Below are 23050 nucleotides of genomic sequence, written 5' to 3'. Positions count from 1 at the left end.
TCATTGTGATGTTGGCGTTGGTGGAAGGATTAAGCCCTGTTGTTAAGTTATTTTATTCCAGCCACGAACCAACGGTTTAAGCTTTACGAACATTTCAGACATTGAAGAGATTGAAGAAAGATTCGGGGGTAAAATTGTGATTTGCTTTTGTGCAACGCGCCCTCTATCGATGAAAATTTTACTTGCACCAAAAGAGAAAAAAATCTTCTTACGTGAGAATAAATTTATCGCAAACCGAAGTACAATACGAATTTTTTCAATTTTTATGAATTTTTAAACTATTTACGAATTTATAGGACACCCTGTATTTATTTATTCGGTTCTAGCAGGACCGTCATTTGGGGGGGGGGGTCAAGGGGGAGCCATTACCCCCCTTGGCTTCTGAAAATACACTAAAAATGATATATAATATATATATATTGAGTACATGTCTTTGCCCCCCCCCCCGAAAAAAGTTGAAATGACGGCCCCCAGGCGAAACCAAGCTCTGACCCCTTTCTTTCTATAATTTTGATACCAGATATTTTATGACAATATTAAATTTCATTTTTAAATTATAAATTTTATATATTTTCCAGATTCTACAGATGAAATTTCTAAAGGAAAAAAGCTTTCAGAGCGAGGGTTACATGATATGATTACTTCAGCAAATGTTTCAGGACGCAGTGTTATCGATTCGTGTTGTCGGGATCGCGGCCAGGATGGCGCGGGAGGGGTTAACGACTTCTTTTGTCCCCAGCGAGAGGATAAGGTAACTGACCGAGGGTGTGGGGGGGGGGGGCGGCTGAAAGAATTCCAAATTCAATTTTTATCTGCTATCTACTAAAACATACGCGAAGAGAGTGGTTTTGACGTCATCGGCTAGTATAGTGTTTTTGTTATTTTTACAGAATATGTATATATATTGCATATTCTGTAAAAAGAATGGGAAGCTCAGCACTGTGGACGGAGGCTTTGTTTCCTCGTTACCCGTCACAGTGGAGGCGTTGTATATATTTTGTATGTATTTGTGTATTTAGATCATTTGAATCTTCCATCTCCACATGCCAGCTTCATCTTCTTACTTGCCCCACAAGTCTTCTCCTCACTTCTTTTGAAATCCCAAGCTGCGGTCTCCAGCCCTTATGTGAAACTGGGCGCACGTCACAATTTTTCTCCCTGGTCATTGGGTTCAGCTACCCCTTTTTAGTCAAATGGTTTGTACGTTACATCGACTTGATAGCTGTCTTCATGGGGAGAACAACGCGAGTGATTTGATACTATAGGGCAAGGGGGGGGGGCACTACTATTAATCTTTTTTAATTTTTGTGACACAACCCTTCCTCTTTTGAGGTAACGGAAGTAGTTGATTTGCATCAGTCCGGGGTTATGAGCGGTTCTATCTATCTACGGTGTTTTTGCGGACTGACCTTTATAGTATGTGTGAAAATGTCCTATAAAAATTACTGAGTTCGTCTCAGTTATATCCACATTATTCTGCTCACATTTTTCTTCAATGATTACTGCTGAACCCATTAACTCCAGCTCGGATGATGAGTCTAACCCACGTCGTACACCCCCCCCCCCACCCCCTCATAAAGGTGCTTTCAGGAAAACACCTGGAAATCAAAACAAAAGAAAAAAGAATTCAAGGACAAGATTAAACTGTCCATCCTATGGTGCCTTCTAACGGTGAAGGCAAAAATCCTGAACTGGAAAAGAGGGAGGTCATAATGTTCCTAACAAGACATGGTCCTTTTCCAGAGCACCTCCACAACTTTGAAATCCTCAAAAGCCCTGACTATAGATTACGCTACCAAATATCAAGCAACTGCACCATACCACCAACATGCTCCAGCAATTAGAAATATTGACAATCGGAGGAGACAGATACCAGAAAGGCAAACTCTAATAATGAAAATCACAAACTTGGTGAAATTTATGGAAGCAAATCCAAATCTGGTCCATTGACCATAACAGTCAAACCAAGCACTATCACGATAAGTTCCCGAAGATCCTCAAGAATCAGACAAATACAATACAAATACAACGCCACAACAGGCAAATTGCCCAACGAGGTGGCTGACTTAAGAACATCATGGATCCCCGAGCCATTTTTTTGAAGCCCTACCTACTACTGCTACACCACACATGCACCCCGCCCACACACATCCCCCCCGCGGAACCCCCAATAAATCGGTACATGCGGGAATGTGCGTGTACGTGTAGTGAAACCTGACGTGAAGTTTTTTTTTGTGTTTCTCTGTAATGCTTGTTATGTGTAGTGCTGCCATCTGCCACCAGTTTTTCAAACTATGAGTGAAGTGTTATGATTGAATGATTTATCGTTGTAGGACTGTTGCTCTCTGTGGCGAGACTTTTAAACGGGGAGATCGGCTCGCATTTGCGCCTTGAAGTTCGAACCCGGATCCTCGCATCGCGAGTCCGTCACTATAACCACTCGACCACCACAGCTGCAAACGAACGGGTCTTTCATATGCTGAGGTGTCTGAGGGGCTTTTGAGTGAATGGTCTTCAATTTTGTAATTAGTCGATGCAGCAGCGCTGTCTCGTCCCTTGTCAAATTCGCTTCTCTCTCGATGGCAAATTGCATTTCTATGTATATATGTATTACTTTTTTGTAATTTTCTCTCTCTCTCACTTGTGTTTTCTCAATATGCTACTGCTAAACCACACACACACACATGTACCTCGTCCATATTCCTATACGGAACTTCTAGCGAATTGGTACATGTTGGAATGTGCGTGCACGTGTTGTGAACCTAAGATAAAGCTTGTTATAGTGCTACCATTTATTACACATTTTACGAACTATGAGTGAAGTGTAATGTTTGATGATTTTACCGTTGTAGTCCTAGTTCTGTTGCTTTCTGCGGCGAGACTTTTTAATGGGGAGATCAGCTTGCATTCGCACCTAGAAGTTGGGAACCACAGAAAACAAACTTCAGCTGACCTCCACTGCGGCAACGCTACCATATAAATGGTACGGTGGGGTTCTCAATATGCTTAGGTGTTTTAAGGCATTTAATCTATATAGATATAGATATATAGATTAAATGCCTTAAAACATCTAAGCATATTGAGAACCCCACCGTACCATTCCAAATATAAGTATTGTATTTTCGCATTGCTTTTATATTTATTGCACTGTTTTTGTGCATTTGCATTGCTTTCGTGTTTTTGTTTTTATTAATTGAGTTTTTTTTTTATTTCCTCATTTTTGTGCTGTAATATTTTGTGTGTATGAGATTCTGTCTATGTACATTTGATTATGTACAATAAAGTTTTCTCCGACACACACGGTCCCGCCCCTTCACAGGGAAAATGGCTAAAATTGGCTAAAGCAGACAGAGCCTGGGCCGTGTTCGGTTTGAAAGAGAGAAAGTATTGCCATAGCTATTGTGTCATTTTTATCTTAAGCTAGATATACGAACTGATTACTATACTATTTTTAACAATCACTAGTAAACATCAATACTGTAGAACTTAATGTTTTTCGGACACTCGCAGGACAAAAAAATTTGTCCTTAAAAGAGAGAGGGGGAGTGGTGACCGTATCAGCGGGGGTTGCCGTTGAAACTTTTAAATTCAGCACTCGCTATAACTGAAATGGTTCTTTATTAGAATTTAATTTAGAAGTGTTCAGGTTTGTGGCCGACGTGAAGTAGAGTTTTTGTCTTTCGACGTTTCGTTCGCACGAGAACATTTCAAGAACTCATTGAAATTCTTAACAAGTTTCTTCTTCTTTTTTTTTCATCGTTCTTCTTTCAAGAACTAGCATTCTTGAAAATGTTCGCTCGTGCCAACGAAACATCGAAAGATAAAAACTCTACTTCACGTCGGCCAAAAAACCCGAAAACTTTTAAATTTAATTCCAATTTACACGATGTTCACGAAAGCCTTTTTTGTTTCGAAATGGTTCTTTATTTGAAAATGAATGGAATTGTCTGATAATTTAAGATGCGTTTAAAAGTCATGGAACTACGTATTTATTGCTCAGACTCGCAATAAAAATTACAGAAGAAACGGTCTACCATTTTTGCATACTCAGTTTACATCTTTTGGACGTGGGTGGCTTTAGGATTTTGCAGCTGATCAATCGATATTTTTAGTGGGACAGTGTAAAAAGTTATGTTTTTATTTTAATTACTATACAATCCCTTGAAACATGAATGACATATCTGAATAATACTCGCTATTTAGATAATTTCTCTAACTAGAAGTATCCCTCTAGAATCAACGATTCGCCTGTAAAATGCCATACCCCTCTGTATATAGGAGTATTCTAAACTGACATCAGAGTTGAACATTAACAAGACAAAATTTGGTTCAGAAATAGCCCAAAAGTGTATCAAATATCAGAACGGAATAATCTACTCTATAATATAAAATCACAAATTCGAAAAGGGCCTGTTTCTAAGCAACCGAAATTAGTGACGATTTTATGTTACGGAAGTGGGTGACGTTTTTTGAGTGACGGAAATCTGTTACGTTTTTGTGTTACGGAAGTCGGTTACGATTTTGGGTCAAGTATTCATTTAACTCTAGCATATATCGGGACCCATTTGACCCAAAGGGACCATGTTATGTGCATGTACCGAGCAGGACCATCTTAAGAGTATCATGGGCCCCCGGGCCAATTGATTTTTCGAAGGCCCTACCAAACAAATTCTCGAAAATTTCAACCAGATCTCATTTTTGTGAGGCTCCTCTTCGCTTGAGGTGCCCGGGCGGGCCCATGCCTTAAGACGGCACTGGTACCGAGAGGCTTCCACATCCTACAGCAGGGCCTTTAGATTTTGGAATTTAGATGGCAAGCCCCGAAACCAGCTTTTCAGGAACCCCTCTGCGGTTAATTTATAGTTTGAAAAATCAAAAAGTGATAAGAATCGTTCCGGCCCCTGTCAGCCCTACCCTTTTGGGGGGTCATGCCGAGAGGTATGTATATGTATAATATACATATAACACCAGTGCTCCCAACACACAGGGTCGGGGTACCCGGGGGGGGGGATTGCAGGTAGTTAAAAGTTTTCATTTCCAGGGGTCCTTGATGGATCTCATTGTTTTCTTGCTGCTTTAACGTTGAAAAATTTGTGATAGCAGAAGACCAAGATATATCCAGTCTGGGGGCCCCATAAAATTTGCGTATTCGGTAACGGGAAGTTGCATAGGTGGGCCTGGATTTTATTCGTTGGTAAAACGAATACAAATGAAAATTTTTCATGGCACTCGCAGCGGGGGATGACCGACAAGCTTCCAAGTCGGGGGCCCCATGTTTACAGGTTTCATTTTGGGAGCCCTGGATGAATCTGATTCTTTTTTGTTGTTTATTATTGTAGAATTTGCAACAGCGGAAGACCGAGATAAATCCAGTTTGGATTCGCCACTAAAAATCTGCGTATTGTGTCCCCGCTACTGGATGTGGGGCCCTGTATTTTATTCGTTGTAAAATTGATAAAAATGAAAAATTTTCGTTGAAGTCCGAGATGCCCATTCACAGGGGGGATGTCCGACAAGTCTCCATGTCGGAGCTTCAGGGAAAATTTAACAGGTTTCATTTCGGGGGCCCCTGGATGAATCTCATTGATTGTTTTGCTTAACATTGTAAAATTTGCAACATCGGTAGCCCGAGATAAAGCCAGTCTGCGGCCCCACTAAAATTCAGTGAATTGAATCAGGGGAAGTTTGCTGGGGGTACTTGATGAATCTCATTTGTTTTATGTTGCTTTATTATTGTAAAATTCGATCCTTCAGTAAGATGGTGCTTTCACACGCCCCTTTCCATAGCACGCTGATGAAGTGGGACGAAATAAACTAGATATATTGTGAAGAGAAGTGGGGGGGGGGGGGTTGGCCGCCAAAGGGCGGCGGCGGCAGTTGTAGGAAATAAACTTATCCATGGGATTTGAATTAAAATTGGTCTTCATTGAAATTCTTAATTTAAAAAATATATGAAAAATTAGCAAGTGGTGAATTCATTCCTGAATTCATCTTCGCATCAACCAGCCGTTGAAAACCTTCGTATGGATATCGGGAGTAACATCATCCTTGGATAATGACTATTTAATTCATGATAAAGATAATTACAAATTTATTCAGATATATTTTTACAATTTTTTGAAAATAAATTCAAATTTTACCATAAGAACTCATTGTATGGTCATCCGGAGGGAGGGGCTGCCCCCAACCACCGCGATTCATCCCATCTCATTAAATGTGTCCAGTGTAACGGAAAAATTGATCTGGCCCTCGGATGCAAAACGTTGAAGACAATTAAATTAAACGATAGAATTTCTATTTCTTTTGGACAGGAGCGGCTTAAGCGAGGGTGCATCCGGGCGTCAGGTTGTAGGGGGTGGATTTGTCATTCTGGGCTATAGGCCGTTAATAGCCCTTTAAATACACCACTGCCACCACAGCAATTTTTCTGGAGCGCTCAAATAAAGGCAGAAAGAATTTGGGTTTTCACTTGTCGAGGACTTGGAGCACCGGAAACCCCTCACGCTCTCTCAGATTCCGCCCTGGGAACCTTGGAGTAGGTATTTTGGGGTTAACAAGGTTCAAAACTCTATTGAAAAATGTTCAGATTAACTAAAAAATTCATTTCTAACAAGGAAAAGAAGGGAAATCTGATGGCTCCTAAATAAGAGCTATAATGTGGAAAAAGTTATCTGGCGTTATTAAGAACGGTAAAGTAGTTCTGGAAAAAACGGACGTAAAATACGGGAAGTATGGTCAAGAACATTTCGTAAGCTAAACAGTGGTGTGCGGCTTCGGACGGGTAAAAAATATGGTATTGACAAGAGCCACCTTGGATGAGCCCCCACAGCCTCTCCCCAAGGTCGTCTTAGGAGCGGCAAATGAGATTTTGCACCCGAGCAACAGGTGAGGTAGAGCGCCGCTGTGGTGGCCATAGTGACGGAACGCGCATCGCGAGGTTCCGGGTTCAAGCCCCACCGTCACCGCAGTGGTGGTCGGCTGAAGTTGGTCTTCTGCGGTTCCCAACTTCGAGGCGCGAATGCGAGCCGATGTACCCCGTTAAAAAGTCTCGCCGCAGAGAGCAACAGGTCTTCAACGGTATAATTATTCATTCATTATACTTCACTTACTACGAGAGAGAGAGAGAGAGAGGGTTGAGCAAAAACTCATAGTTTAAAAAAATTGATTGCACATGGCAAGCATTGCACAGAAACAAACTTCACGGAAGGTTCACTATATGTACACACACATTCTAACATGTACCAATTCGTTAGAAGTTCCGCAGAGGAATATGGACGAGACGCATGTCTGGTTTAGTAGTAGTAGGTGAGGTAGAGCCGCCCTGCTTTCGGACATGCTTCGTGAAGTATCCTGTTTGCGTAATAGTATTAAACCGGTGAAGGAAATCGCATTTCGTTATCAGATCGTTAATCAGCTACCGCGAAAAATAATTTGAATGTCGTAGACATGCTATTTCTTAACTTCTATCACTTGTGTTTTACTGGCCGCTATCAGTTGTCAATCGGTAAAGATACCGAAGCACAAAGAATGGAGGAATGTTCTTGCTTGGAGGGAGGTGGAGCTTATACTAAATGCACGCAATTTTTCCTCGTGTAGCCATGGATTGAAATCTGATAATGTTTATGTATATCTCTTCTAAAAGAGCTGTTAAATGGACATCGTGTGTGTGGCTTTGTGCTGACCTTGTCCACCACCACCCAAACAAATGAGGTAAAAATAAAGAATCACACGTACATGATAAGGAAGTTAAGGAGTTTTTATTTTCGTTTCTATTGAAACCACGTATTGCACGCGCCACCGTATGTGTAGTGAAAATGTTCATAGTAAATGAGCAACAGTGATACCCCTTTATTTTTTCCTACACGTCTATAAGCCCTGTCGAATATTGGGGCTATTCACTACCGTTTTGAATATTCACCACTACTGGTTGCACTTACATAGAGGGCGATTCTGCATTCACGGGACAAACTTTAACAGATGATATAAGACAACTAAACAAGCATTTTTTGTCTTGGAATGTGTGGTCGAATCGCAAAAGCATTACAGATGCTTTTAGAGTGCATAATAGCACTTCACCAGTATCAAATTAAAATATGTTTCCAACGGATTTGCTGCGATGTGGGCTATCAACCATCCGAGGGTGTGCAGATGGTTTAACATCGTACTGGTGATTCTTATTTTCACCTTTAGGGACCTCATCGCCAAAATTAGCGTCAGTAATGTCTTTCATCACAGACTTTGCACGTTAACCTTTCATATTAATCATAACCACACATCTCATGACGAAAAATGATTGTTTACGTGTGTTCTATCACCCCTACAAGTTTTTCCAATGAATTCGGAATCACACCGTATATTGATCACATTCTCCGTGTCCTCTTCCCTATATATATATAAAGCCTCTTCCTTCCAGACCTAAACTAATCTCATTCCAAATGAGCATTGACGCAGTCCGACTTAATTAACCCTTGCGCCAAAAAATTTAAATTGAATCAAAGGAAAATTACAGGAATGTCTCGTAATATGGGACGCGAGTGGTCCGTCAAATAGTTTCAGACATTTTGCTGGTCCTTGTTTTTAGAAAGGTTGAGAAACACTGATGTAGAGAGATAAATCTTAAATTAATTAATTGAAGGAGGATTTCTCCGAACAAAATGACCACCGCAAGATGAATGTGATCGAAATCTACAAGAGAGCGTGTCACTTGAGAATGAGTTTCGTCACATACTTCTGCCGTTCGTCACAAGTCAATGCCATTTATGTCACTCGCTTCCGAAAAAGTCTCGCATATATTTACTCTCCTATATATTCCTAATATAATAAGCTATTTTTTCCACTCTTCTTAGTACTCATCTGGTATATAACAAAGAGGAAAAGAAAACAACATGGAGAAGCAGCTTCTTTGCGGCCCTCGAGAAGTTGTTGATGATGGTTCAAAAAAAAAAAAGTCAGGCTCTCCTTCTTGTTCTCTCTTTTAATGGGCGAGATAAAATACTAGGAAATGACCTTCGTCGTCAGTTTGCTCAAAAGGTGCGTGTCGCAATCACCAAGAAATAAGGAGAATCGGACGACTTATACGTATGGTGTGTGTTTCGTGGTCGGGGAGAGAGAGAGAGAGAGAATAGAAAAGAAACAAAGAGATTATTATTATCTGCCACGAGAAGATTGAAAACAACTCAAATAATGACTGTTCACCCGAATTTGTGCACGAAATATCGTATCTTTACGACGTACAGAAGAGAAAGATAGAGAATTTCGAAAACTGTGAAATACTGTACATTACAACGTGACGTAATTTGAATTTACGACGGAAAGTCACGGGTGTTTATTTGATAATCAAAAACAACTATAATAGAAGTATGAATTATTTCGATAGGGGGAAAAAAACCAAAATGACTGCTTGTTTTCAGTAACCAAAAATTTTTCTTCTCTACTTTGTTTTGTGAATACGGAGGAAATATACAAGTACAGAAACAAAAGCCTTTACAAATATTTGTCAGATACAGCAGTTCTGTATTCTGAATCTCACCTTCAGGGAAAATAACAACATCCTAATGAATAACACTATGTAATACGATTTTTTTTTCCTGGGTAACCAGCCTCATTTCCCTAAGAATTACGACTAAAAAGAGTAGAATAGCAATTTTATTCGTATGTTTTAAACTTTGCTTTTGAACTCGGGAGAGCGAATTTGTGTCATTTTGTTGGTCGAATAACTGAAAAGAAGGATTATACGAGTTTGGATGAAGTTTCACATAAATATTATGCGATAAATGAGTTTTTTGCTAGAGTTACATTTTTTTTTAAATCTCACAAATCATGAATTTCCATGGGTGATTATATTTCATTGAAATTAAAGCGAGGCATACAGCCAATGGTCACCATTCAATCATCAAAAAAGTCAAATTTCTCCCCCCCCCCCATAACTAAAACGAAAGATACAGAAAACAAAAAAAGCTAAATTGAGATAAAAAAAACTTGCAAATATAAGGTGTAACCAATGATACAATTGCGGTCACACTTTCTCCTTATTCGGCATTCCGCATTATGTCTTATGCAATCTATAATAAAAAAAAAAAAAACTTACATATGACTCATCTCCGAAAAGCTCTAATTCCACCATTATACATTAAAATCACTCATAATAAAAGATTTGTCACAGTCCTAGATGAGAAATTAGCAGCCCTAAAATGCTTTCGATATGTTCCTCTACATTTGTAGCAAAGAACAGGGGCATTTTTTATGGAATCACAGTAAAGAATGTGGAGCACAAGGAACTTACCAAAAGACTCATAGACAGGAAAATAAGTTTGAAATATCTTTGTTTGCATGCTTAACGACTACCTAAGGGCCCTTTCACACGGAGCGGATGCGGATGCGGACGCGGATGCGGATGCGGGTCCGGAAGAAGTTTTAACAATTGGAATATACTGCGCCTTTCAGACGAGCCGAAAAATCTCCGCACGTAGGAAATGTTCATGCGGGTCCGGACGTCGTCCGCATGTGTCAAAACCTAAGTGCGGGCTCCGCATCCGCACATAGAAGTTTTGACAATAGGTTTATTCGGGGCTATTCAGACGATGCGGATGCGGAGCGAATTCGTCCGCATCTTTGGCTACTTTTTGAAGGTGATTTTGCACGGAATTTTTTTAATTATTTGCCATAAATACCCTTGAAAACACCATATAAGGGTCCCTGTTCATCAAATACGATGTACCCACATACGTCTATCCCTTTGTTTCCTTCTGAGATTGAGATATAGCAACTTTAACGGCCTTTTGTCAATTTAATATAATAAAACCTGTCAACAACGGCCACTGACGGGACCAAAATTATAAGCCGTTCTGTTCATTACGAATATTTAATTGACTAAATACTTTAATAACTTTTAAATTTAATTTAAAAATTTTAATTTTTTTTCTTTTAAATTTTTAAAATTATTTAAAAAATTATAAATATTTGAAATATTATTTTAAATATTTATTATTTTTTTAAATTTTTAATCTTTTAATTTTTTCAAACTTAAAAAAAATTCTTTTATAAAACAGTGTTATCCACGTACAGTGTTCACTCAGGGCCGGATTAAGACGTTTGAAGACCCTAGCGCTTGAATATTTTTGGTGGTTCCCCCGATACCTACAAGTTTATTTTACTCAATATTCAGTCTATAAACTTAAAAAATGAAATTTTATATTTCAGAAATGACTAATCTAAGGATGGGATTTCACTATAAAAGGTTTATGAAAGTTATTTTATAAAACTTGAAAAAAGCAACTAATAAATTTATCGGTTGCATTAGAGCAAATGCAACCGATAAATTTATTAGTTGCTTTTTTTTAAATAATTGTTATAAAATTTTTATAGTGTAATCCGGCCGGGATTATACTATAAAGTTTTATAAAAGAACTTTTATGAAAGTTGAAAAATTCAACCAATAGGCGCATCGGTTGTATTCAAGAAAATGCAACCGGTGCACACACACATTTTGCATTCAAAAATTTCAACCAATAAGATAATATTGGTTGCATTTTTCACGTTTTATCAAAGAGCTTTTACAAAACTTTTATAGTGTAATCCCGGCCTAAGGCTGGTATTACACTATAAAACTTGAAAAATGTAACCAATAAACACATCTGTTACATTCGAGCGAACTTAACTGATCGGCCTATCGGTTGCATTTTTCAAGTTTTATAAACTAACTTTTATAAAACTTTTATACTGTAATCCTGGCCAAAGACAGAATTGTGATGTGAATATTTCTAAGCACAGACATTTTGAACGTTCCCACCCCTCCCCTTTTTTTCTACTTGCAAATTCTTTGATATCTCCTGAATTTTGTTTTTAGGAACATATTAGTTTTGGATGTTTTTGGATTGGATTTTTCGAACATTGGATGTTTTTGGAATTTTTCTTTCATATGTTTCCGGAAAGACAGATTTGTTTTCAAAATCTTTGAAAATATTTGAAGACATTTTCTCCCATCGACTACTTGTGAGGATCGGAATTAAGACATCTTTATTCCCATATTCTATGTGGCTCTAGACTAAACCACCAAAGAATACCTCTAGGCTGCATATGGGCACTGAATCAGGGGTGAAGGAGAAAAACAGTTACAAAAATTGCGAAAAAATAGTTTTTATGCACGAATTTCAACCTAAAGATGCGGGCGAAACACCCGCATCTTCAGTGCTCGTGTGAAAGGGTATGCGGACCCGCTTCCGCATCCGCGTCCGCATCCGCATCCGCTCCGTGTGAAAGGGGCCTTACTCATCTCAGGATCAAAAACCATCTTGAGCTTGCGGAAAAAACATAAAAAATCGATACAAAAATGGAATGTCTAATGCCTCTTCAAGTGGCACATCACATCCACCACGTTCATCTCGACAAATTCAGAGAAAGCATGGGTGCTCACCCAGAAGAGCACCTTTACCAAGGAATTCTTGACTTTGAGAATGCATATTAGGAAAAACACACATCGGAGGATAATATCAGAAAAAAGATAGGAAAATTCTTATTTTTTAAAATTTAGAACTTTATTTTGACTCTAATTTTATTTATTTTTTTTGAAACGTTCAGATACGTGAATTATATTCTAAAAATTATTTTCAGTTTTTAAAAAGGTAATCAGTGCGAAAAAAGCTCTTGTCAATTTCAATATTCCAGTCACCCAATCAGCCAATAGTGAATGACCAATTCACAAATATCGAGAGCGTTTGAATCATTTTCATAATTATTCAGGCCAAACAAATGCATATGTAACAACTTTTACCCAAGAACAAAGGAAAAAAAAATTTTTTTTGTTACATAGTGTAATTACTATCATGCCACGTGCTCGAAATTCTTTATTCTTTTCCACGGATAATAAATAAAAATGTGCTAGGGAAGTTCTAACTAGTGTCCTTGCAGAAATGTCATAAAAACGCTCTTCACAGAGCTTTTTTTTTTGGCAGTTTTCTGCTATCAAGATGAACATCGATTGAGTAAAATTTTTTTCTGCTGCCACAGTGTCTTAAACTGTCAAACTCGTGACTATTCGATCGTCAGGAGGCAAATATTACACTTGTGTGAGGATATTTTTTTTTCCTTGCATGGCCAATTATGATGTAAAAATGCTTTATCAGGTGGTAGTCAAATGATAATGCCTTATCAGGTGGCAGCAATAACGTCAATTTAAAAGCTATGTCGTTAATAAATATCCCAATCTAGCAAAATCCTGAGATTTTCAACCAAATTACGGACACTCGCTGCTATCTTTATACAGGGAGCATAGGTAACATCACGCACGCCATTTTACTGCCGAATCGTTGATCCTAGAGGCATCCTTCCAATTACGTAACATGTAAAGTATCCAAATAACGTGTAAAATTCAGGTACGTTATTCACGTTGCAAGGGGTTGTATAGTTATTGAAATAAAAAAAAAAAACTTTCATACGGACACCCCGTGCTCAAAATCAAATTAGAAAGTTGTCTTTCTCTCTCCTGAGACCAACAAGTAATAATACAGTCGAATCCCGTTATAACGAATTCCAAGAGACAGGAGGAAATCACTTCGTTAAAATGAGAGATTTCGTTATAAAGGAATTCCCGGTTTTTGCATTGTTCTTATCTTATGTAAACTTAACTGGAGGATTCGAAAAGTGTTCGTTAAAACGAGAATTTCGCTATAACAGTATTCGTTAAAACGGGATTCCACTGTAGTAATAAATAAATAAATAAATTCACGGAAACAGTTATTTCCCGGATATTATGCCGAGGCGAGCTCGGAAAGAAAAGTCATCACGTCTCCGCCGGGACCCGAACCCAAGCCCTCTTGCATACCGGGCAAGCATGCTACCATCTACACCACTGGAGGCACATGACTCTGCCTTCCTAATTTCACGCACTGTGTCGTGAGGCGCTGAAGTAGAGGCATTAGTAGCCTCTTTTAACGTATCTAAAGTCATCACGTCTCCGCCGTGATGACTTTTCTTTCCGAGCTCGCCTCGGCATAATATCCGGAAAATAACTGTTTCCTTGATATCTCTGGCTGAGAAAGAAGCCATCTATATCTCTCTAAATAAATTCACGTTTCTCCATGTGCAATATTAGCTGACATATTTTAAATGAAAAATTGGAAAAAAAACAGCACAAACAAATGGACAACGCTACTTTCCCTTATTTATGCTGTTCTTTCCCAACTTTCCTCCGATTTTTGAATTCTAATATCTCTGCGAATATTGCACTTGGAAACTTGAAATGTTTTTCGTTGGCTTTAAGAGAGCAGGGCCACAACTTATACAAATTGGGTTTTCGAGGACATGGTGTCCGTATAAAAAAGTTAATTATTCTATATTGATAACTATACAGCTCCTTGCAACACATATCCGAGTGTTACACGTTATTTGGTTACTTTTTTTAATTTGAAATTAAAAATTTAATTTTTTCATCGATGATGATGCAAGTGGGGGTTCCTGCACACATGTGTGAAATTTCACAAAAATACTTTTTTTGGCAGCCATGATTCGAATGTGCAGCGAAAAAAAAATACGGTTAAAATTCAGCAGCCCGGTGTGTGGTCATGGGTAGTTTACCATCCGTCCTCCTTTTTTGGTGTCATTTCAAGCGTCCTCCTACGTTTTAGAAAATCCGTCTTTTCGTTCTTCTTTTCCGGTTTCCGCAATCATTTTTTGTACTATGATAGGGTTACTAGACGTATTCCTTTAGGAGGACATGTTCTCCTTTTTGATGCCATTTCAAGCGTCCTTTTGCATTTCGGAAAATTCGCACTTTTGTCCTCCTTTTCAGGTTTCTGAAATTATTTGTTTTTTTGCTTAGAAAATTTTTTCCCACTTTGAAACATATACATGTTCATTAACATGAGTGTTTTTGTGGTTTTTCCATTGACCAATAGTGAGGGCCGTAGCTAGCCCTTCCTGTGCCCTGTGCAAGAATTTTAATTTAGGCCTCTTCTGGCACATTTAGCGCATTCTGGTCCCCCTTCCAAGTGGGCTCTGTGTGGGTGCACCTGCCTAGTTACGGCCCTGCCAATAGTCGTCGAAGTTCCCAGATTTTTCTTTCTTTTTTTGCGGTTCGGTTTCAGTCGGAAAAAAATCGATGTTGTGACCAGGGTTTCATCGGGCAGAATAGTGGCGCCATCTGTTGTGAAAGTTAGAGAAACTGACGTCACTAAGGGTTCGCTCGCAGGAGTCCTCCTTTCACAGTTTTGAACCTGCTAAACCTAGTGTCATGGGCCCTAATATACTGCAACTGGGCTCTTCTTTACTTGATAACTTCAGAGCAGCGACGTGCGAAAGAAAGACGTGTTAGTGATTACTCCTAAACATTTGTGTGTGTCAAGAGGATAAATTATGTTCTCTTGAACAATGATGAAAGAGTTCGGATTCCAATCGCTTTCCCGTGCCGAAAACATTTGTATAAAAGAGAAATGCAAAAAAGAGACTCCCAAAAAACCTATATTGCTTGAACGCTAGGGACCGCTGCTGCTATCTATTGGATCAAAACAAAACTATTATAATTCTTAAAATTACATAATCGTTGATTTTAAGCCCGTATGCAGTAGGAAAATGAACAACACGTGAAGTGCTGCATACCGGTGTAAATTTTGTATGCCAAAATATCGGTTACCATGTATATATTTGTGTTTGCTGACAGAATTGATTTTGCGGCAAACGAAAAATACAGTGACCGATATTATGGCGCATAGAATTTATACCGGTATGTAGCATGAAAATAAGAAATTTACAGTTTCATACCGCATGTTGTCCATTTTTATCCTGCACATCGGTTTAAAATCGACAGTGTGAGAATTATATGACATAGTTTTGTTTTTATTCACTAAGTAGCAGCAGAATTCCTAACATAACGTGGTTTCTCGTACTTATAGCATCATTTAAACAGTATATTTAAATTTATATTGTTTTTGAATACGTACCAGTACTGTGACACAAAGGTTACAACACTTTTATAATCGTGATTTTCTTAGCAGTGTGTCAACCGTAACCGACCATCCGGGAGGTCCACGTGTGCTATTGGAAGTCACTATTTAGTAGAAAAGTCTCAAGATACACTTTTATATTTAGTGATTCGTGAACGAAATTCAAACATTTCTTCAGATTAGACTGCTATCGATTCCAGGAAGACTGCTCTCATTAGAATACAGAGCACGTTTCGTTGATTTTAGTTCTCTTAGATAACTAAAGAATGAATTTCTAAGTACGACTGTTTGAAAAAGAAAACTGGATATGAATTTTAAGAGCCCCTTAAAGTTGAGAGATTGAAATTACTGGGAATTTCATCATATTTTAGAAAACCTTTTTCCTTATTTCGAAAAATGGCTTTTACTCGTATTATGAAATTGCGATATGATGATTCTTAACCTTACAGCATTTCTCCTAATTGCCAATACACTCATGGAGCGTCTTCCAGAAAACAAATATTCCGTAACATTTGCGTTTATAATGAGGGATGTTGTTTTACCTTTCACTTTTTGTGCTGACCGAGCAACCTAGACCTCGAGGGCCCGATCGAAAACGGGGAAACGTCTAGTGAAAGTGTCAACATATATATATTCATACTTCATATTTAAGCTAGTCACTAGTCGTAATAGATAGTGAAGTTTAGGTCACTAGACAGGTTGTGTTCGCCAACTCGAGGAAAAAAAACTCGTTATTATCATTATTGTTATAGGAAAGAGATGCAGGTCAAACAAATGAACAAGCAAGACTTGCATCACGTAAACATCACCACAGAGTTGTAAATAACTGGTAAAACTTCCTGTCCATTGAATGACCCCAATGTAAAATTTATTGGCATCTATACGAGATTGTATATTATCTTCAAGTTTAAATGCTATCAACATTTGACAGTCTTTAATTACACTTGACAATACCCTTCGACTTGAAATCCGATAGTGCCAAACAACCAATTAAGTATCTCATCGGAAACAGAATATTCACACGGATTTGCCAATCCCAGGAGCAAAACTAACAATTGACAATTCGGAAGATTTCGAAACGAAGATAATAAAAGATCTCTCACGATATCTTTCAATGTCACGACTGATTCAGAATAACGTCAGATTCCGACAGAATGGCGTCGAAATTTGTTATTTGTGCAATATATTCGCTAGACTACTACTCTATTACACACATTAAAAAGGTTTCCTTTCTATTTATTTTCAGTAAAAAAAGCAAGAGTTGATCATGGAAGCGATATTAGAATCTATAGACCTATCTATCACTCTTCTGTCGTCGATTGCTAAAGCTTTTCTCAGAGAATGAACATCGTTTCCTCGAAGATAGTTGAACGGCAAACAAGTTAGTACTATGTAGGAGTATAGTAATAGTAAAATGTTAATGCGATAAGTAATTAAAGTTAATTAAAAAAACCATGTTCGATTAAAACTCTATTGAAGGGACTCCTCCCTTTTAACATGGTAAGAAACTTTCTTATAGAAATATCATTAAAATATTATTTATTCATTATTTTATTTCAAATTTATACCGTTCCTTCCCGCATTATCAACCGAGCTATTTTAGAATCAAGTAACTCAACGAATAATTACACTTAGAAACGTGGATTTTTTGTTAATCTCAGGAGAGAGAGGGCAACAATTTACTAATGGAGTATTTCAGGACAGCGTGATCAAATAATTATTTTTTTTCATTTTCTTTTAATGACTTTACAACTTCTTATAACATGAATGACTTATCTGAATTCTACACGTTATTGGGACAAATTGTATGATTGGAAATATGCCTCTAGAATTTGCGACTAGACCTCAGTAATTTGCGGCCAAGGGGGCATAAGGCATCACCCTTTAGGTAAAGTAAGCGCGCTCGCACAACTCATGCGGCATCTGACGAGCCTGGGTCAAGTATGGACGTGAATTACAATTTTTTTACATTGGTTGACGCATCCCGACATAAGCTGAAATCTTCATCACAGGATTATGCAGGGTGTCCTGTAAGTGCTAGTGCGGCCTTTATCTAATCAACCGTTCGTCGTAGAGGTATGATTCCGATTAAGAAAATGTTCAAAAGAAAGACGTTCAAAAACTACTCTGTACCAATTTTGAGAGTGAAAATGCAGTGTGTAACAAAATAAAAAAATATAAACTTTTATATGGTCCCTTTGTGCTCTAACTTCCAACTATAAAGTTGAAGCCCCGTCTCTCCTGATGCCAACCGAAAAAATTCCATGTTTCTATGTGCAATATTCGCTAAGACATTTGAATCGAAAAATCGGAGAAAAGTAATGAAAGAACAGCAAAAACTAACGGATAACGTTTCTTTCCTTCATTTATGCTGTCCTTCCCAACTTTTCTCGATTTTTGAATGAGAATATCTCAGCTAATAACGCACTTACAAATTTGGTTTTTTTTTGTTGACCTCAGGAGATATAGGGGCAACAATTTTCTAATTGGAAGTTAGAGGTCAGGGAGGGGGGCCGTACAAAAATTTAGTTTTTTTTTTTTTTTTTTGTTACACGCTGTATTTCACTCTCAAAACTGGTACAGGGTAATTTTTGAACATCTTTTCAGCATTTTTAAAATTGAAATGATACCTCTACGACGGATGGTTGATGAGATAAAGGCCACACTAGCACTTACAGGACACCCTGTATCGAACGAAAAATTTAATTTCATTTTAACTTATTGCAGACGATTGACGTTTTGACGAAAATAACTGCGGCAGTGTCCGACCCTGTCGATTCTTTTTTCAAACTCATTACTTAAACTGGGATTACACTGCAAAAGTTTCGTGAAAGTGCTTTTATAAAACTTGAAAAATACAACCAATCAGCTGATAGATTACATTCAAGCAAAAGCAACCGATCAGTTAATTGGTTGTATTTTTCAAGTTTTCTAAACACTTTAACAAAACTTTTATAATATAATACCGGCCTTAGGCCGGGATTACACTATAAAAGTTTGGTAACAATGCTTTTATAAAATTTGAAAAAAATCTATCCTATAACCACATCTGTTACATTTGAGCGAACTTAACTGATCCGCCTATTGGCTGCATTTTTCAAGTTTTATAAACGAACTTGTATCAAACTTTTATAATGTAATGCCAGCCTAAAAGAACAATTTCTTAGCATCTCAAGGGTCATACATAGAAGTATAGATTTCATTATTAGTTATTTCGTTCAAATAGAAAACAATTCAGTCAAACGATTAGATTCAAGTTAGAGAAACTTATATTTAAATACTTTTATTTGTTCAAATGATAAATAAAACGTCACGACGCAGGAAAAAAATAATCTTATTCTTGAGGAAAATGTAAGATATTCCGTGTCTGGATACGTATGGAAGAATTCAAGGAGTAATAATCATACATCATCATGTTTTCGGGCCCACACTCCACTCACCCTCATACACGGTACAAGCTTCTCTCCCACTATTTCCTCGTAAATTTCTTATAATGTCAAATAACCAGAAAAACACCTGATAAACCTGTTTCGAGGGGAAAATAGACAATGACTAACATGTTTTTGTGTATCTTCCCCGTTTCTTCTCTTTCTTTCATATATTTAACATTATAATTTGACGGGAAAAGAAATGCATAATATTTCTATTAAATTCCTGAGACAGGATATATTCGACATGAATTAGCTAGTTTTGTATGGTACGAACGAAAGCAAAATACAATCAAACTCGGTTCTAACGACACCTCGGCTATACCGTCAATACTTAGCTGTCCTGGCCGATGCCAATGGAGAATAATGTTGATGAACTTTGCTTATTACGTCAATGAAAATGCCACGAATTTGGATATAACGACACATTTTCCGTCGTTGTTATTCCATTTTACGGCGTTTTCTCAAGAAATTGCTAAAATCAAAAATTTCAGACGCGAGGATTGATTTTTTGGAATTTTCAAATTTTTTTGCGTATTTGATAATCAAGAAACACGTTTCTTAGCAAATCTTTATTTTTTTTTCTTCAAATTTTTAATTTTTGAATTTTTTTTTTGTGAAAAAATAATTTACTTCGTGCAGATTTCTTCAGTCAAGAAGATAGTGGAGGGTATATTCATCTTCACATACAATTTTTCCGAATTTCATTACTAAATTTTATGTAATAAATCACGCTTTCACCTGGAAGCGAATCTTAAAAACTCGCTGAATATTCAACTTTAAGTGCTGCCCTCTGATGAAAGCCTCCCAAATTTCATATCACCATATTTCTAACTCAAAACTTACACAATCCTTGAAATCAGGACTTGGATCTCTGAGATCAATAGAAAAAGTTCTACAGTGAGAGAAAGCAACTATCACACATTTTTGGCACCGGGGTCCGAAAGCCCGTAGTATTTAGCAATGTATTTATTTCTATTTTATTGATGCATAATGAGGGAAAAAAAGATTTATTAGATGTTTGTAGCTCCGACTTGTTCATAATAGACATAAAACAGAAAAAAGAAAATACGGGACATTAGTGTATTTTTCGTTATTTTGCCTTTCCGGACCTTTTTTTCCACAAAAATGCCATGTCTTACGAAGATTACTTTAATTATTGATTAATTTACTATTATTAATCTTACTCGTATGTGTAAAAATGTGAATATGACTACACATATTATTTGCTTTGTTCAAGTTTTTTTTATTGATGTGAAATACATTTTAAATCGCTGCACTCATATAGAACTCATTATTTTTAAGAAATGCCTGGAGATTTCACCAAGAATTGGCTGCATATTTGGCGATCTCGTACATATATGTTACGGTAAATGTAATAAAAGCGGCTATTATACATATAATAACCGGTTATTATGCATACTTTACCAAGCATTTTGGTGAGTTTGATAAATTTTCCTAAATTTATCACTTTTACTGACGATTATGCATAATACCTAAGCGTCGCGTCATTGGTAAGCATGATAAATCGTATTTTGTGATATACGTGATAATTCACGCATGTATTGTATCATTATATCAGGGTACAATAGTAAAATTTGTTATCATTATATCGGGGTCGGACTATATCCCTGACACATACTAGACTCTCATTTGTAATTTTTTTCATATTTATAAAATTCACCATTTACACTGGGGTATTATGTATAAGCGTAGATAAAGGCGATAAATTTTAAGTATTTATCAAATTTGCCAACAACACTTGGTTATTATGTGTAATCTCCGGTAAAAGTGATAAATTTATCAAACTTACCAAGATGATTGGTAAGTATGATGTATTATAACCGATTTATCACATTTTCCTTAACATATATAACCGAATTTTTCGTATTCTTCTCCATCAAATATTGTCACCCTAAACATGATGAAGTAAATTCTGAAGGTATTAGGTCAGAACATGATATCTCCAAAAAATGGCTTTTTGATCTAAAAGTAAGTCTTGCTAATTATAACTAATTAGAAGTGAGGTAAATGCACAAATACGGGAAACAACATGTTGATGTATGATATTTTCATTCGTATTTGTGTATATGCTTTATTTTTTATTTTTAAATGACGATGCAAATTCTTATATTTCAAAACTGTGATTTTGGAGTTATCATATTCTGACCAAAAAGCACAGAATTCATGCACAGTATTTGATTGCCTCTGAGTAAAAAGTTCTAGAAAACTTTTATCTTGGTTGTAACGACACCTTGGTCAAAACTCACGGAATTTCCGATGCCGCTATAACCGAGTTTGATTGTATGACCGTCACTGAAGAAAAATGTTGCAATTATTCGGACGGAGCAGAATCATACCTTTACCTTTAATGTCGGTCAGCTGCCAGCCCAATACATACTGTAGAGAACGTATTCGAGCCTGAGAAGGCACAAGAACTGTACACTCAGAAGCAACGACAAGGCAGAATAGGACTCAATGAACCTCATTGTGGAATATCCTGTAATGAATGAGGAATGAAAATATGCATCAATTAATTATTAAAATAGATGAGAAGGCATTCCATGAGTAGACGCAGCTAATGAAGGAGACAGAAATGTCATTTGAATTCAACAGCCGTCATCGGTTGGATGACGATGGCTTTACTGATTCAGTTATTCAGGTAACATGACAATTAATTTTCTATGCTGAAAATTTATCCTGTGAGAAATGCATATTCACCTATTTCGTATTAATAATATTATGGAGGGGCCCCCCATTATTATATAGGGTGATTATAGTTAAAATTCCTGTACTCTGAGTAGTTTTTCCTCAAAAACTGCTTATCATAATAAAGTCAAAGTTTTAGGACATTTTAATGAGACCACGGGGAGAGATTTATGAAATTTAAAAAAAATTCAATTTTCGATCACCAGGTGAAAAAGTGGCGCTTTTTTAATTGCATTTTACATTTTCCCATGGTCCATATAGCGTGTATATTAAGTTTCAATGGAATACTCTAGAACGGGCGCTACATAGGTCGGAGTAATGTCAGTATACTGACGGGTGCTATTTACATTGGTCTGATCAGTGCCAGTATATTGAAACTACTCAGACATACGTAGCGCCCGTTCTGGTAGGCGTATTCTGTTAAAACTTGGTACATACACCAATGGTCCATGAGAAAATGTAAAGTACAATGAAAGAAGTGCCACTTTTTCACCTGGTGGTCGAAATTTGAACTTTTTTTTTCATTTATTTCACATGTCATTTATTCACATTATATTCACATATACGGGGTATACCATAAATTCGTAAATAGTCTATAAATTCATAAAAGTTCAATGAATTCGTATATTTGAATGCGGTTTGCAAAAAAGTTATTTTCCTGAAGAGAGTTTTTTTTCCCGGTACAATTTCTTTTTTGACAATAGAAGACACTGCGCAAAAGCAAATCACTGGCAATATGCAAATAAGAGTCCTATGAAATGCAGGGTGTATATACGAATAACATCTCATTTCTAAATTTTCCTCTTACTGATGCTCACATAAGGTTTTCATGGTGAGTTTGACATTGGTGGGAAGTTGTTGGTGGAATTGTTTTACCTCAGTCAGGAATCAGCACCACCAGACCAACCGTGACCCCCCCCACTCTGTCCCCCTAGGGCAGTGTTTTTCAACCACCGGGCCCTGACACTAGTCGCACCA

The 23050-nt window shown here is 37.3% G+C and overlaps 1 protein-coding gene across 5 annotated transcripts in view; it reads right to left on the bottom strand.

The window, feature by feature from the left end:
- The window catches only part of tei (irregular chiasm C-roughest protein teiresias), a 311660-nt gene that overhangs the window by 7439 nt on the left and 281171 nt on the right, over positions 1-23050 (bottom strand). For 4 of the 5 annotated variants that reach the window (XM_089249065.1, XM_089249070.1, XM_089249066.1 and 1 more), the window contains one exon: positions 21730-21863. In XM_089249065.1, coding sequence (XP_089105191.1) covers positions 21742-21863 — 122 coding nt within the window. In that variant the 3' untranslated portion in view covers positions 21730-21741. Of the gene's footprint in view, positions 1-21723; positions 21864-23050 lie in introns of all 5 variants that reach the window. The other variant, XM_089249068.1, reaches the window with a different exon arrangement.

Source organism: Pholcus phalangioides, unplaced genomic scaffold (assembly GCF_987345545.1).
Source record: "Pholcus phalangioides strain wild (caught in Gottingen) unplaced genomic scaffold, Ppha-v1.0 ptg000021l_1, whole genome shotgun sequence".
Taxonomy (NCBI): domain Eukaryota; kingdom Metazoa; phylum Arthropoda; class Arachnida; order Araneae; family Pholcidae; genus Pholcus; species Pholcus phalangioides.
The sequence above is the reverse complement of the archived record's forward strand: the minus strand, read 5'-3'. Positions and strand labels throughout refer to the sequence as shown.